The sequence below is a fragment of the Psittacula echo genome, assembly GCF_963264785.1.
Source record: "Psittacula echo genome assembly, chromosome: 5".
NCBI classification, from domain to species: domain Eukaryota; kingdom Metazoa; phylum Chordata; class Aves; order Psittaciformes; family Psittacidae; genus Psittacula; species Psittacula echo.
This window is the reverse complement of record NC_137739.1, coordinates 81105255-81123303: the sequence shown is the minus strand read 5'-3', so window position 1 is coordinate 81123303 and position 18049 is coordinate 81105255. Positions and strand designations below refer to the sequence as shown.

The following is an 18049-nucleotide window of genomic DNA, read 5'->3' as shown; positions in this document are numbered from 1 at the left end:
TTAAACATTTTGTAGTACCTCCACTTCTAGCCAAAAGAAAAAAAAATTTATAATCAGCATTTAAATAACTTCTTGCCACTTAAACTTTGCATTACACTTCCAGAAAAGTACAAATTTTGACCCTTCATTGTGGCAAAAATAATTCCTTACCTTACTCTGAATTCCCAATCCTGAAAAAATTATAAAAACACTATGTGATCCAATAAAAAGACACTCAACGTTGCTATTTACTTGAAACGTTTTAAAATAACCTGATCTATTTAGACATGGTTTGAGCAAGTGGTTGGACCAGCTGACCTCTCTAGGTCTTTTCCAACCTAAATTATTCGATGAATCTCTAAAGAGTACAATCTGTATTCTTTACATTGCACCTTTAAAATGGAAATGCAGGAAACCTGCTACCATCTGACTATTTCCATGGGTGATATTTTGCCTGAAGTTACTGAAAAACAGGGAAAGGACAACAGCTTCTCAGCCCAGCTGTGATGCCAAACTCCTCTCTAATCATTATTGCCTATTTTCCCTGGTTTTCATCTTGCCTCTCTGTAAATTGTGTGCATGCATCTGTAAATAGAAATTATATTTGCATTATCTAAGTAGGTTTGTAAGTCTTTGAATAAATATCTACAACACATCAGTATGCAAAGGCTTGTACAGAGGAGCAGAATACAGTATTTTAGCCCCAGTTAATTCTGAGATCTCTAGGAACTTCTTCCAAACTCTCATTGAAGCATACCTACTTAAAAGGATTTATGACCAATTCATAATACAAGATAAATCTCTTCAGCGGATGCCATGTCAATGAACAGAAGGAATAACTGCAAAAAACTGCTAGCCTGCTTTTTGGCCATGAACAGTAATTAAATTGAATACATAATGTTTCTGTACACACACTTCATATATTGTTTTCCATTTCTGCTTCCAAGGCTGTTGAAATTAGAGTTCTCAAAGAAGAGGGCAAGCAAAAAATGGTGGCTGGGAAGGAAACAGTAGATGACACTTTAGGCAGCGAGTTAGCTAAGAACTATTTAAATTATCCTATTTTAATTAAAGCATAGGAAGCTCTCAAAGATAATAGATTTAGCTTAAAGAGGATCAAAAAGATATCAGAAAGAGATGATCTGTCCTAGAACAATCCCATCAATAAAACAAACAAAAAAAATACTGCTTAACATTTGTTTTAACTTCACCATAGTCCACGCTAAACACAAAGTAGTACATGCAAATCTAAATGGAGAAACAGAGTGGAAATGTAGAGACTGCATCAGTGACATAAATGCTAAGTTAAGGCCCTTCTATACACACACCCATTCTAAATTTCCAAACAGCACTGACTGGGACTAAGAACAGGACAGGACTGTTATTTTCAGTCACAGTTTTTTGCTCTGACATACACTTCTGTGATATTGCCAAAGAATAAGAAGGTGTGCATTCATAAACACTCCCTTACTCTTGGTTCTTGAATTAGAAATTTCTTAAAAGAAGTTTACACAGTTAGAAATATGAAAGAAAAAAATAAGTAAGTAGTAAATCCCAGATTATTTTTTATATGAAAATTACTAATGGTTTATATGCAGTTTATTGTTAAAAAAAATAATCTTTGCTAAAGCTACAAGTACAATTTCTTAATATAGTATTTTTCTACCTTATACCGGTGGTTCTTGTGAATGCTGTTCTGGAAGCAGTCCATACAGAGTACACAAGTTGGATCAACTGCACAGTCTCTGCAACAAAAATGGTAACTGGAAAACGTTCTAAAACAAACACATGGAATTTCCATGCACAGAAGAAAATGATGCTCTGAGATTAACAACAGATTCAAATTATAAAAACATTTGGCTACTCCACATAACAGAAAGAAGATGAAAGCTAATCTTGCTACACTTGAACCATGTACTCCAACACGTTATATCAGATTCTATTAGAAACATGCTTGATTTCCATCTCAAAACTTGTTGCTAACATATTTCTGCTTTTGCTAAGAATAAGCAGTTATGAAAAGCCATGATGACTTTGAAGTAATCTTTATCAGTTCCCCACAACTGTAGCCAGTCTACTAATGAAACTTTTACTGCACTTCTGCAAGCTATGTTTCTAACTTTAAAAAGTTAGAAGCTAAAATCAAAGGGGAATTTCTTTTCAAAATAAGCCAAAGAATATATATTTTGAAATCAGATATCAACGGTTTCAGTCATGCACTCAAATAATACCTGAAAATTCAGAATTACATTCACGGGCAACCCAGTTCCATTTTTTTCTATGTTTATATATATGTTTACATACGCTTTTTTATGCTGCCCTTATTCCCTAAAACATGGCCACTCCTTTTTCTTTAGAGGCTGTTTCATTCTATGCATAACGTGTTTAATGACAACATAGCAAGTTTTTTGTTTTACAGCATTGTTCAACACCTAATTCAAATCTCCCTCACAATACATCTAAATAGTATGGTATCTCTGATTACAGAATTACTTTCCTTTCAAACCTTTAGGTAATAATAGTTACAATATAATTTAGTACTTCTCTAACATTTATTTATTACCATTAATCTACCACAAGGTGAGTTAAAAGAAATAAAACCAGACGCGTTAGCTACATTTGAAAGCCCGATTCAAGACATTTAGATTTTAATACTTCAGAGCATCTACTATTTTAGCATTTCAGAAGCCTAAAGCAAATGTATATTTAGCTTCAGTTGCAGTAGTATCATATTTTGTACAAATAATACCACATTTTTGCAAAGACAGAAGCCCAAAAAAAATAAGAAAGAGAGACCACTTCCAAGATATACAGCTTTGTCTTTTTGCCTCCTATCATATAAGAACTCAGCAGAGGTAAGAACAGAATTATTCCTGTTACAGCAGTACTAAACTGCCTTGATTACTCTTTTCCTTTACACAATCAAATGCCACATTCACTATGTATTTTCTAGCAAACACATAAGAACTTCTTCAAAGACCATTCTCCTTTCACAAGCAACACTAACTTAATCCTAGAAAAAGCTGAAAAGTATGAAATTGATTAAAATGTTACAGTGCAATTCATAAACAAAGTTTACAAGGGCTTTTCTGGCCATAATATTCTTCTTTCCTTAATATTTTTGGGGTATTTCTGATTAAATTTTCTAGGCTTTTAAATTATACTGACAACTACAATAAAATATGCCAGTACAGTTGCAAACTATACCTACCAGAAAGACCTCTGGCTTTTTAATATTTTTTCCTACTATTCATATAAATATAGTTGTATTAATTTAATTAATAATATTACTTATATCAAATCAAAGTGCTGCCATCTTTAATACAGTTCAGGATGTGAAAGAAGGTGAAAAAATGACCATTGGTCACTCAGCTATTGCTTGAGCAAAGACAGACGATGCTCAGAAGTCCTGGATCTTGTTTCAAGCTTTGAAAGGGTGAATACTACACAGTGCACAGATTTTTATGCCTGCTCTCCCTCAATTCAGGTACGGACCCCATACTCATACCTTACCCAATATTTCTAACCAATTTCAGTACCCTTAGTACACTTTCCACTTCCCTCCCTGTTTCTCTGTAAGAGCCTGCTTTTCATACACAATTTTCCTCACTGTAACATGGTTTGAAATGTGAAGCAAACGCCACTGTCAGTTAAGCAAAGACAGACCATAGGAAGCAATGACTAGTGTGCAGCACAACTGATTTTATTAAGCCACTTTGCTGCATTATCTCACGTGGGAACATTCATGATAACATACCTTCATTCTTACCTGCAAGAGTATGTTGCCTCCCCTCCTTTGAACACCTTCCCACAGAGCTGGGAGGTTCCACTTTGTTGTAGTTTCTCCAGGAATATGTCTGGGTCTTCCCCAAACAAATAACATTCCAAGGGGTATAATATTGCTGCCTGGACCATTTCTTCTTGTTTCTCCAGCAAGGGGTCCATTTCAGCTGAGTAAATATTTGGCACATGTTTTGCCAAGCACTGTAAAAACGTAGCTTGGAAGTTGAATCTTTCATCGCACCACTGCAAGAAAAGTACACCGATGGAGAAATATAAATGAATAAACAAACATAAAGAAAGTAAGATCAAGCACTTCTTCTGTGAATCCAAATTTCTTTACCACATCAGAAGTCAGTTCCGCAAGTAATAAAACCCAGAAAAACATGGTTTCTCAAGAATTTCTCTGCTATTTTCCTTTCAATACCCACCACAGTAACCTCTGTTCCCTTGAAGTATTCTACTAAAACACTGAGGCAAGAGTTAGCAAGTACTCTGCTACTGTAGAGCAACCCATCCACTAATTAATTTTCAACTAGGTGCTTTGCCAACAGGCCAATACACAAGTCTTGATGTCTGTTCAGCTGCTGACAAACGGGAACAGCAGCAGCAGTGGGTTTCCCTGCCTTAGCTCAGAAAGAAGTTTGGGATTCAACTCCTTAGCCTGCTAAGGCTAAATGTGCAGTAACAAGGATCTCTGAAACTGTTACCCTTCAGTAAAATTTTGGTGAAACTGGTCATCAGGGTTCAATAGTTACTGATGGAATAGAAGCTCAACTGATTATATAAGCTTAATGTCCTTGGGAAACCACACTAAAACACAACTTCATGTTTATAAACCAATTAATGAAAGCACTTGAGTTTTGACTTGAGGTTCTTACTTTTCTTAAAGTAAGTCCCTGATCTTATTTGCAACTACTCTAGTTCTCTGAACAGTTCTCTCCAATTGTTCTGTTCTTCAAATCTGAATACTCTTTCACATTATTCCCATTATTTTGAAATATCTTTTGTTTTTTGCCACTGCAATTCAGACACAGAGGCTCCTAAATACAATTTCCTTTTATACACAACATTGATTTATGGAAAAAAAAAAAAAAAAATTTTGCAAAACAAAGTCGCTACTGGTATTTTGGCCAGCAATATTCCTTAGCATTACCCTTAGGTAGTCCATTACTTCATTTATCATGGTGATCCATGAACTCAAAAGTTATGGAAGAAAATTCATGACAGAAAAGAGAAGCTCCGAATAATGTGGTCAAGCAGGAGAGCAAATTTGTCCTCAAATCATCCTAGATTATCCCCATTTTATAAGTGCAGGTTGACCAGTCTAGTCAGCTTTCTTGAATCAGAACGCATTCAACCCATCCTTAAGTAACTGAAAATGAAGATTCATCCATGTAGTGAAGGGAACCACTTACTTAAAGTCCAATTCTAACAAAAATTCTAGACCAAGAACCATAATTTATTACTTGAGCAGTAAGTACCACTGTGATCACCATATTGGTCATAAAAACTTTACAATACACATGCATGTAATACCTATGAATTCTGCACTCAGATACATAAGCATATATTAATTTTCACATATTCACAGTGGTAAGGAACAAAAGGAAAACAAATCAGCTGGCTGCCATTTTAATTGAGTAATTAGAATTTTTAAACTACATAGCAACAATTTTTTTAACAATTACACTTACCCGGGGCAGAAAGACACCAAATTGTAAAAAGCAAGTGAAAATTGAATCCAAATTTATCAAATACTTGCACAAGAGTGTCCCAGTCTGTAGCTCTTCTAACTTTTCAAGTCATGTTCCCAAGAGATGGTGCAAGTTTAGCTTCTGCGTTGTGGGAACACAGCACACAACAGCTTCAAGAAATACAGGGCTAAGGTTTCCTGAACATCTGCCAGAAGTGTAGAAGGGGTTCTCACACAGTCTAACTCACAAGCATTTCAAGCATTCCTGTGCAAAGCTTTTAATTCTATTTAAATGTTGTCCAGAGAAGGAAGGACAGGAAGTAGGGAACAAGAGGGAAAAAAGGAAGAGAGAAAACTCTCTGAAGCAGTCTGGCTGCTTTCTGGTAAACACACTAGATTATATTCTTAAGCCCTACATTACCCAGAAAACATCCATTATATTCACAAGAGAAACAAGAATATTATTTTTCTTATTTCTAAAAGCTGCACCAGGCTAAACTTCAGACCTATCCTACACCTTCTGTGTCTCCTAGAAGTAATTTATTCCTTGCATCAAAATCTGTTTAAGATACTATATTCAACCGCATAAAATACAGAAGATGTCAAATAAAGCACACCTCTAAATTAAGATTGACTGTCCAATGCTAGCTTGCTCCCCTTGTGCACACATATTGAAATTCAGGTTTGACTACTTGAATTAACACTTCTGAGCAGTCCCACCTTCCCTCTGCTCACTCCTTTACCTGCAGCACACACCTGTCAAGTGCTCAGTTGCTATAGATATAAAAAAACATGAATTAACAAATTGTTAGTGTTTTTTTAACTGATCATGTACTGACTGGTGAAGAGGAAATAAAATACTGTACCATCATCACTGAAGTTCTAACCATCCTACCACTCTTCCAGTTTCTTCTACAAGTAAGACCTACAGAAAAGTCATTTTCCAAATTTCATTCCACTCAAGAATAGATTTGGAATAGTGTACTGAAAGAGGCAGAGGTCATGAGATCATGCAATTAAAAAGAAGACATTATCGTGCAACTAAAATACTACTATTAGTCGGCTCTCCACAGCCTCCCAGCGCTCACACCCTACTGACTGAGGCCCACAGACTGTAACTAAGAGACAAAAGCCCAAAGGATGCACGCCTGAATACACTCCGATTGACACTATTCCACTGGGAAATATTTTAGGGCTGCAAAATGAAAATTACTGACTAGGAAAAAAAAAAAAAAAAAAACAAACAAAAAACCACCTCCACATACATTTGGAGTAAATTAAGGCTTCATCTCAAATTTGAATTTTGAAATTTCTCAACTTTAAAATATCTCTATTAGCAACCTTAGCAAAGTTTTTTTGATGTGGGGTTTTTTATTATTATTGTTTTCTCACTTTTAATAAAAGTTAACTGAAGAAACAGCCATGCCATCGCATGGACTGTATGGACACAGGCATGGCCAGAAACAAAACCGCCACAATGACTAGAATAAGCTATGGCAGTAATCACAGCAGCTGCACACCATCACCTTTCTTGTGGAAAGAGCAACAGCCACACCACATCAGTGGGCATTCATGGGTATTAAAAACAGCAGGCCAAGGTAACACTACTGAAGTGGGGGTCAGACACACATCACCTCCTCTCTCTTCTTTATACTTTGTATCTCTAATCTTCCCCAGCCCTATCTCTTTTCCTCCTTTGATCGCTCATTCCTATCACATTCTCCTTTTTTAAGATGACAATAATTCTTGAACTGCATGAGAAAGGGAGATGAAGGGAACCAGAAGGAGTTGCAAAGCTGTGTTGCTCAAGCATAAGCAGTTTTGTCAAAAGAGCAGAAACAGCCACCATTTTGTCCAAGACATTTGATTTGTTCTGCATAACAAAAGCACTCATGTAATCTTTAATGGCTCTTCAGAAGAACATGGGTACAGAAGTACCTCACAATACCACTTGAGGAAGAATCATTAGGAGATAATCTCTTATCTTGCAGGAAAACCTGTCCTCCTCTCCTCTGTGGGATCAGACTACTAATATTTCTTCCCATGTGTAAGCACACAGAGCTCTTCCCAGCAGTCAAATCCAGTCAAACATGCAGGCTTCTCCTACATCTAAAAGGACAGTTTGTAGGCTTTTTCCAAACCCTTTAAGTAAGCATCAAGTCAGAAAAGGTCAGAGGATGAAGAGCTGTATTTGCCTACAAACAAACAGTGATACAAAAAGAGCAAAATATCTGTCATTGATATATCCAATTTTGTCGTTCACAAAACACATTATTTGTGAATACTGCAAATAACAAAAGGAATGAGAGCTAAGGAAGTATATAAGGAAAAGAGAAAAAAGTTACACACAATTCACTTTTCACCTACAGATCAAGCATCAAATGGTATTTCTCACCACTGTGACAGAATTTATTATTGCAACAGGTTTATTACATACATTAATTCGTAGCCACTACTTCCTTTTTGATTTACATTCTAAGCAAAGTCCTGTTGGAATTCTGAAGTCTTTTCGCACTAGGTTTGCATTCAGTGATACTATAAAAAGCAGCTCTTCTTTAGCCACATTGATTGACACACTGATCTTTCAGTGCAAAATGACCTCATGAATTTCAAGACTATATTTTTAGTTAGAAATATTAACGTAATCTGTGAGAAGGAATATTAATATTTATAAACATTGAATAACAAATTATGAAAGACTAGACACTGCCAGCAGAACAAACTAAAACCTATACCTCATCCAATATTCCAGTTAAAAGGAGTAGTAAAAAAGCTTAGCTTGTGCATGACATATCTGTCAAGCATGGGATGGCAACACCAGCTGCCTGTCAAAACAGCTGGGAGAAGCAGGATTTTAAAAGTAAATACATAGAATGCTGGAGACATAATGCTTTCAAGCAAGTGCCACTCAACATCAATACGAAATGCAAAAGGCTGCTTTGCCTTAATTCACAGAACAGTGGTTTCCAGGTAAAAAGATCAGCAGGAGAAGAGATCCCAGAAAACTTTTATTCTGATATTGTCTCTCCACTTGAGCAACCATAAAAGACATTGAAAAGAATAAACATGCAGAAGTTCCTTGATTGCAGAACACTTAACATTTCTTTAGAAAGCAAACTTCAAAACATTCTTGAACTAACATTTTTATATAAGATTTTGCTTTCAATTTAACTTTTCCTTCTGTTTGTTTTAGCTTAAAATTCAGTTTTCTAATGCACTGACAATAAAATTCAACTGCAGTACAGAACACCTAGGCATTATTTTTAGTAAAAATAACCAGCAGACAAGGCAATCTATTTCAGCCTCAAAGATATATATTCCCCAAAGAGAAGGCTTCAAAAAGCAGCACTAGAAATTAATTATCATGTTTGTTCTTCCCTACCTTAAATCAAACTGGATTTTTTTAGGAGCATAAATTCTATTATCTCTAGAAGGGCACAGTTCAGGGAGTTAAAATGGAAATTTACTCTAGCTTATTGTCACATAAGCATTATACAGTTGTTCATTGTGTGTTTCACATTCTCCAACAAAGTATAGACAATGTTTTATTACAGAATCTAAGCTTAAAAATATGACTGTTTATGAACATTGTATTATGAAATATCTGTTTTCTGACACATCAGTCACATGGCTCCTTTATATAACATTATTGGGAAGCAGCCATGTGCCAAACTTTGGTCTGCACTGGATATCAGTAATTACACTGAATGATGCAAGTTTGGTTTCCCAAGCTATTTTTTATTGGCAGAACAAGGGTAACCATTCAAGATAGCTTAACATTAACATTGTCCTAACAAAACAACTCTGACCTGAAGACATGAAAGAACTGTTTGATCTCTACATTCCTTTAAACTTTGACCCCTAAGCCAAAAGAAGGTGCCAATTAATGTTAAAGCTGCTTTAATGATGCAGGTGTTTGCCCATTGGGAACTAGACTCATAACAGCACAGACTACTAAAGCTTTGTCTGCAGTAGAATCTACCTTGATTCCAGTAGTCTCCAATGACTAACAGCTTAGCCGAACAAGAGCAAACCAGTGACAACCAGAGGAGCAAATGTAACCACCAGCACCCTCAGTTACTGTTTCAGCTGCTGGACAGCTAAAATTAATGTTCCCTTCTGGTAAACAATGCAGACCCAGACAGCTCAACCCGTTTAAAACTGCAGGTCAGGTGTCAGTTTTAAATCATACTCATCTCCAAAACCACAAGAGTGCAGCTTCAGTTCACAGGGTGTAAGTGCTTTAATGCAAATAGATGCCCAAGAAGACATACAAAGTGAAATCATGAAAGCCTCTCTTTACCTCTATCATACTGCCTACCAAGGGGAGACTCTAGCCTAAATATGTTACAAAATCAGCAGGACACCACTCAGAAGGTCCACCAGGCAAAACAAAGTAGCCAGAAATTCTAGCAGTAATTCCCAAGTCTAAGGTATGCAATCTAAACATGTCATGTTCCAAATATTTTGGACAAACATGCATTAGGTAGATAGCAATGCACAATTAACATGTCAACACAAGGGGAAACAGGAATTTACTATCACTTACTAAAAACATGCAAAACACATATTATCCCTGGAAAAATAGCAAAATCATCCTATTTGCAGAGTTACCTGTAGCATTCTGTGAGACTCTGAAATTTTACTTTTTTTTTTTTTTTTAAAGTTCTGAATATTTGATAGATCCTTTTAATTTTGGTTCTAGAGAAACAAAGGAAAGATTTTGATTCTTTCCTTGTTTGATCCTTAACATCTATGCTGTGTTCTCCAACCCTCAAAGGAACAGAGTATCTATCAAATTTCTTAGCATCAGACTGCACTTCAAAAATGGCAGCTACTGTAGATATTGATAAAGAAGTCATTCAATATTTTGGCATAGCTATGTTTGGGGGAAAAACCCCAAACCAAACAAAAAACCCCAAAAGAAACAAAAAAATGCTAGGGTTTTTGTGTTGTATTAAGTCCTGTGCACTCAAACTTGTATTACAACCACACAATTTTCCAATTGTCATGCATTTTAAGATCCAGTGTACACACAGAATCACCTCAAGTTTAGTACACGCATTCAACGCAGAATTAGACTATCTGTATTTAGCACTCACTCAGCATCTTCCAAATGCCTTCCCTTATACACTAAAACCAACCTTTATCCCCAGCTTCTCTACTGCTCTGGGACCTAGAAGCCGCTTAAAACAGCTCTATGCTATCAGGAACACACACTTGTTGATATGTTCTCCTGGAGGTACATACCTCTTACAGCATTTGTAACAGTATTACCATATACTGTATATATATTTATATTTACTATATAAAATAGTAAAATATAAACAGGATATATATATATATAAAATATAAAATAGCCTATAAAATAAATGCAAAAAGTTTCACCTCAACATGAGGAAGAACTTCTTTACATTGAGGGTAGTAGAGCACTGGAACAGGCTGCCCAAGGAAGTTGGAGTCTCCCTCTCCAGAGACACTCAAAACCCACTGGACACATTCCTGTGTAACCTGCTTTAGGTGGCTCTGCCTTGGCAGAGAGGTTAGATGAGATGATCTCCAGAAGTCTCCTTCCAACCCTAAAAATTATGTGATTACAGCCAAATTACAGCAACCAGCAGTTGTGTACTTTAAGCGGACTTGAGAAAAGATGACAGATACCTTCACAATCACAGTTTACTCCTGCACAAACAAAAGCCACAAAAATTACCAAGAAATATGAGTAAACATGAAAGCAGACAAGCAAGGAAAAGCCACAGCATTGCTCAACACCATAATAAAATAAAAGCACTTCAGTAGAGTGCTAAATATATACAGATGCAAGCAGGATCCTGGTGATGCTCCAGTTACCTGTTGCAACTTTATGGACGCCACTTCTTGGACACTGATACAATTGTCCACTATACACTGTTCTGCTAAGACACTGCACTGTTCTAAAAACAGTGGGTTTGGCTATGTGCAATTCAGGGCTTATTCACACAAAAGGATATGGTGGTCTACCTAAAGATGAAATTTTGAACTAATTTAGCTTAACATAAACTGCTGTAAAATTACAAGGACACACCATCTGGTCTAAGCAGGTTAATTCAGTTTAGGACAGAACAGATCTAAAACTGGAAGAAGTCACTGCAACTCCAAAATAAAATGTCTGACACAGATTTCATTAATCTCAAGAAATAACCTGCATATGAATATTAATACCCCCTCCACATTACTACTTGATTATAACACAGCCACAGAACAAGGCTTCTCATATGCATTTTCTCAACTATATAATAGCACTGAATGACACAAAACAAGATCTGAAATTATTTCAGAATGCACAAGCACCTCCATCATGTTTTGCTTTCTAAGATTAAAACTCAAGATCAAGTTATTTTCCTGACTTTAAAGGATATATTCTAACAATAAAGCTTTGCTTTTCTTGTATATCACTATCCCACATATATCCACACTTTTCAATAGGGGTATTGACTGATGACAAAAGATGGGACTTCAGGGAAAAAAGTCCCTTTTCCTCAAAAACATTACTGAAAAGATATACAAAAACTTAAAGACTTGGCATAAATTAAAATCTTTGAAATATTTTAATATCTAAACCCTGCTAATATATTCCAGATAGGTTGGGTTCAAACTTTAACAGAGGAAGTTCAGGTTAGATATAAGAAAGTTCTTTACTGTGAGGGTGGTGAGGCACTGGAATGGGTTGCCCAAGGAAGCTGTGAATGCTCTATCCCTGGCAGTGTTCAAGGCCAGGTTGGATGGAGTCTTGGGTGACATGGTTTAGTGTGAGGTGCTCATGGCAGGGAGGTTGGAACTAGATGATCTTAAGGTCCTTTCCAACCCTATTCTGTGATTTTACAGCAACCACCAAAGTAGGGAGGAGGCAAACGAATTTGTTTAGAATACAGATGGACCATCAACCAAAGGGATGGATCCAGCCTGCAAAGCAAGCTTTTATTAAGCCACCGGCAATGCCTGCTAGCCAGCTACTAGACAAGCTAAGTCCAGCCTATCAGACAGCCAAGCAAAATGCGGATGCTGTTTGGAAAGAAAAGAAAGTAAACTTCAGTTTGGTAGTCAGATTTTACGACTAGGTCAGTGGCAGTGCACCCCAAATTCAGCCCTCTCTCTTTCAGGGCAGCCGAGTTGAGGAAGCAATACAGCCATTACAGAGAAGCAGAGGGCAGAGACGGGACCTGACTTCAACTAATGCAGTAAAATGCCAACTCAGGGACTTCTAAGTACGATCACCCAAACTGAAGAGTTGGAGTTAAATGCACAAAAGAAACCACTGAGTTGAGCTGGGTGTAGAAGAGTTTACTACCCGAGTCATCACCATCCATCCCAGAATCAGGCTGTCTTCCGCAGAATCATTCCAGTAATCCTGCATCATGCACCCAGCGTTCTGGGAAGGTTTACTATTTATGCAGCCAGACTTGGTGCTGCACTGCAACCAACAGCACCCAAAGCCAGAGATGAAACAGGAGAGCAAAAGTCAGCCTGACAGACCTGACAATAAAACAGATTTGACAAGCTCAGTAAGGCTGGAGCTCATGCCATTCAGCCACTTGTTTCTGCTCCACAGTTCCTCAACTTCTTGATTCTAGCACCACAGTGAAAGGACACTCAGCCAGCTGCAGACAGTGAAAAACAAGTCAGTCAGGATACCTGACTTCCACCTAACCAGTACAGAGGTAAATTGAGTGTACTACTTCCAGATTACAGCTGTGTCTGGCATCAGTGTAGCCAGGTTCACAATCTGACTTGCTCTCATGAATACTGCAGACCCAGCCTAAGTCCATATCCCTACCTTCCCTTTTCCCTTAATAAAATACCCTCACCCCACATTCCCTGTCTAAATTCCTGCAGTTTGCTTGGATACGACAGACAACACAACCTGGCCACCCACCTCTCTTGGAATAATGGTAAATCTGGCAAAGAGATTTGTCTAAAACAACACGAAAATTAAGACAACTTGGTGGACCAGCATCAACTTGGAGCAGCTCAGGATGCCTTCAATATCTGTGTTTTTCACATCATCACTATTATCAGTTCTACACATTTCCTGGGCTAACTCAGGCTCTTATGTCCTCAAATAATGAGAGGCTGATTTCATTGCTTTGCTGCTGATTGCAACTATCACCTCAGACTTTCAAGCTTAAGAAGTTGTCTGAGTCAGATTGTAATTTTTGACAGCATAATGAAATCAACTTACATTTTTGCTAGTTTAAAAATCAAACTGTTTCTAATAGAGGAAAAAAAATTCCACTCACATGTCTGTAACAGTCACAGAAACATACTTCACTTTAGAAACAGAATCATAGAATACTTAGGGTTGGAAAGGACTTAAAGATCATCAAGTTCCAACCCCCCTGCCATGGGCAGGGACACCTCGTACTAAACCATGTCACCCAAGACTCCATCCAACCTGGCCTTGAACACTGCCAGGGATGCAACATTTATCACTTCTCTGGGCAGCCTGTTCCAGTGCCTCACCACCATCACAGGAAAGAACTTCTTCCTTATATCTAACTTCAGCTTCCCCTGTTTAAGTCTGAACCCATTACTCCTTGTCCTATCACTACAAGGCTCTGTAGTTACAGGCTGCTTCCTTATAACTTGCAGATATCCCTACAATTCTGCCAGAGTAGGTACAACAAATAACTGTTGTTGGCTTAGCACTGCTGCCTGCAAGATAAGTTCCAGGAGTAAACATCTCCCTATTTACATTTTCCTAATTTTACTGTTTGTAGCATCCTGCAAAATTTTAACACTCTACAGGCTTGCCAGTGCCCAACTTTAAAGAGTTTCAAACCCATACTATACATTCAGGATGTTACAGAAAAATGTAACATAACATGTTACACGATCAAGTTTGTGACACATCTTCAGGCTCCCTTTCTTAAGTTAACAGCCTTCGGGTTTCGAACTCATCTAGCAAAAGTATTGGCAACATAGTAATCACAAGGTTGTGAAGGAAAGCAAAGAAGGCCCTTACCTACTACTGCTAACCAGACAGATTAAAACACTGCTGTGCTCTCAATAGGGAATACTAAATATGTAAGGGCTTAAAGTAATTCACAGAAGAGAGAAAATAATTCTACTCAGCAAATAAACAACTGTCCCCATCTACATCCTTTCTAAACTCCACTATTTGTTGCTTTCATTCACACTCTGAGGAACAATAATCTGTTACTAAGACTTTTTTTGTTCCACAGTAGCCACCCTGAAGAAGGGTAAAGTCACAAGGAGGGTAAAGACGCAACTATATATATGCTACAACGTTTTAAGGACACAGGATAGTCTCTGAAGCTTTCTAAAGTTTTATGTCGTTTAATTACAGAAAGGTCGAATGAAGACACAGGCCAGGGCCCCGGCAGAAGATGCTGCAGAGAGCTGGCAACAAACCGCTTCCCTCTGGGCCGCCTGACATGGACTCGCCGGGGCTGGGACACGGCTGGCTCCAAGGAGCAGAGGCAGCCGCTGCCGGGGCTATGGCCAGTCCAAGCCGTCGGGACCGGGCCTGTGCCGTGCCGTGCTCCCAAGGGGCCCGGACCGGCGTCTGCCCGCAGCGCAGGGGTCTGAGGACCGCCCGCGGCCGTTGCGCGGTTATGCCTCGGCAGGTGCCGCCGCCGCTGCTACCCGTCAGCAACGGCGGGCGCCACAACAGCACGTTCCGCCCCTCCACGGCACCACACTGCGCCCCCGCCACGGAGGACGCGGCTCCCTCGAGCAGGGTGCACCGGTTCCCTCGGCGGCCGGAAAGGCTCGGCCGAGCGGAGGGGTCGCGGCACGGGCAGGGCGCAGGCTGCCCCCGAGGGGCGGTAGGGGGAACCGCTTCGGGCTGCAAGCTCACCATGGCTCGCTCCTGGGGCTGCAAGGGGAAGCAACCACCCGCTGCTCCCGCCGCGTCGGGGCCTCCGGGGCCTCCGTCGCCTCCGTCCGCCATTTTGAAAGTGAGAGACGCGTCCGGCGACACCGTCACCTCCCGGAAGAAGCCGACGCCGTCACCCGGCCGCTGCGCTGCTTTCACAGCCCGCCCATCGCAGCCGCCGGCGCCGCACCGCGCGCATGCTCAGTGGCGCTGAAGGAGTTTCGGGCTGAGACGCAGCCGCCCGCGGGCGTGGCTGGGGTCTGAAGGGAGCATGGTCGTCTTGACCCGGTTTAGCTTGCTCAGAAGCGCTGTGAGAGGCTGAGGAGGTCCGGACCCGTACGGCAGCGCCTCCTGGTACCATCAGGAGGCAGAAGCAAAGAGCTTTCTCCGGATCTATCAGAACGGCTGACCCGCGAAACTTGTGTTAATCCTGCCTGCAGAGTTATACAGACAGAGTTCCTCTGTGGGCACTTAACACAGTGTGAGTGTTTGCTTACGGCCCTGTATTGATAGCAAGATAATAGATGAACTAATTTTCATATACACTGATGCATATTCATCCTGCTTCAGCAGACATGGCGCGTCTGCCATTTGGGCTAAGCAAAGACAAAATGTTATGAACTCAGTACAAACGTAGGAGGCAGCAGTAGCTTTAGACACATGCCTGTCTCCAAGGTCAAAAGTGTTTCCTCCGCAGCTCCTTGCTACAGCTTATTGTAACTGTTCTGGGTACTCTAGCAATAGGTGAGGGTGCTTAGGAACTTGGTTGATGTGTGACAGACCTGGCCTAAGAGCTGTTGGAAGTATTAGGGATTGTTGCAAAACAGTCCAGCTGTGCAATTCCCTGTGTTTGTGTCTTTGTAGGGCTGGGGAAATAGGGAAGCGGCCACAGCTTTGGGCCTTGCAGGCATACATATTAACCACCTACCACGTGTCTAGTTCCTCTGATTTTAGAAGAATGCCTTCTTCCATTGCAGTCTTACTGCTTCAGGCCTCTGAGGTACTTTTCCTTGTTCCTCAGTTATCAGTATGGATGGCATAAAGTTCACAGGTGACCTTTTCAGGTATATTCAATAGATTTTTCTCATTGTACGTGGTCACAGGTACCCTTGAAGTTCTTATGTCTTCAGATCATCCCACTGTAGCTCTTCTGTAGTAGAAGACTCATCATTTTAAGAAGTCACTACAGACTTACCTCACTGAAATCTGTCACTTAAAATCACTAAAACAGATTTAGGCACAAGATGTAAGAAAGGACAAAGTCGATTTTGCCATTAAGCCACTTAACAATTGCTTCAAAGCTTCACTGAGTTTTGTCTGTGCACATTGCAGCTCTGTGCTCTATCCTTTCTGGTATCATGGCTGACCACTAACCAGTAGTGTTTGCACAACAGCCAAGTTTAGACTGTGATTACTGGAGTCTTCCTCATACACTGGCATCAACAGTAATATAATATAATCCAGCTTCTGATGCAGTTGAGCAAGAGAAGCAAGGCTTATTCAAAGAGACCAACAAACACATCCAAGCAGGGGAGGGCTGCCTGCAGTCCCCTCGCTGTGACACAAGCTTCTTTCTTGTGTGGCCATACCTTTTAGCTGAGCAACCAGTACAGCTTTGCTTTACTGTGGGACTTCTAGAAGTAAACCAGCTGCTTTAGCTGAACAATTGCATAGACTTATTAAACAAAATACTACCCCAAAAATGAAAGATTTGGAACTCACATAAGCTGGGAGATGGCAAAATAAGTGGGAGTGAACCTCTGACAAAACAAGTTGGCAGCACTACCCAGGTAGAAATGGCACAAAACATCAAGATCTCCATGGCTACTAAAGTAATATAGAGGAAATACGAAGAACAAAACAGGAATTCAGATAATTTTTAATAGAGACAAACTGCTGAAGCTTAGTAAGCTTAGCAGTCCTGCTAGAGCTAAAATAAAATGGTACAGAAACTGAGCAAACCCCAGTTTTCAGGATTGCTCCCCAGAGTTACCAGGACTGCTGATTGCTAACTGTTGGTTTAAAAGCAGTTGTTTGGGGTGTTCTTTGGGGAAAGTACAGACAAGCAAGGTGGAAGACAGATAAAAATAACAAAGCTAACATAAGTCCCACAAAGAGCAGCTAAATTAACAAGAACATCTGAGAAAGGGTGTAATACAGTAATACGGTCTGAGCTGAGTTTTTCTTGAGCAATGCTAAATATTAAATCTTTGTCCTATGACAATTATATGAGACAAGAAAATGAAAATTAAGCAATGTTGAATTAGAAACTTCTATCTGTAAAGTTGTTTGAGAATAAATACTACATTTAATATCAAAGAAAACAGTGGTGTAAAGTGACAGAAGCTTTTTCAGCTAAACTCCTGCTTAAGATGGTAAGAAAAACATCTCAACAGTAAATGTGGCAGCACTTAGGAAAACAGAGTTGATAACAAAGAATAACTTATAATTATGAAACTCTATAGTTGCTATAATAGGATTGAGAATGATGTATACGGCAAAAAAAAATATGTTTGAAAGACCAAGAAAAGACTTTAAAATGATGTCAGGAGCAAAAACCAAAACTGAACAAAAAAGGTTAATTGGCTAGACTTATGAGCAGGTAGAATTACAAGTACTGACAGAGAAAACAAAGAGTGAATGTTTGTGTGCTGTACTGGGAAGAGAACAGGATGCGGCATTGGTCTCTTCTTATGCCCAGGTTTTGCTGCAGTCGA

At 39.3% G+C, this 18049-nt stretch overlaps 1 protein-coding gene across 11 annotated transcripts in view; it reads right to left on the bottom strand.

Moving 5' to 3' along the window:
• UBR1 (ubiquitin protein ligase E3 component n-recognin 1) overlaps positions 1-15496 on the bottom strand; it is a 67562-nt gene extending 52066 nt beyond the window's left edge. For 5 of the 11 annotated variants that reach the window (XM_080617808.1, XM_080617812.1, XM_080617813.1 and 2 more), the window contains exons 1-3: positions 15315-15495; positions 3749-4005; positions 1646-1724 (exon numbers count right to left, since the gene is read on the bottom strand). In XM_080617808.1, the coding sequence (XP_080473934.1) occupies positions 1646-1724; positions 3749-4005; positions 15315-15407 (429 nt within the window). In that variant the 5' untranslated portion in view covers positions 15408-15495. Of the gene's footprint in view, positions 1-1645; positions 1725-3748; positions 4006-5456; positions 5654-7393; positions 7651-10843; positions 11035-11116; positions 11138-15314 lie in introns of those variants that run through there. The other 6 variants (XM_080617815.1, XM_080617816.1, XM_080617809.1 and 3 more) reach the window with 5 other exon arrangements.
• Between the last annotated feature and the right edge of the window lie 2553 nt (positions 15497-18049).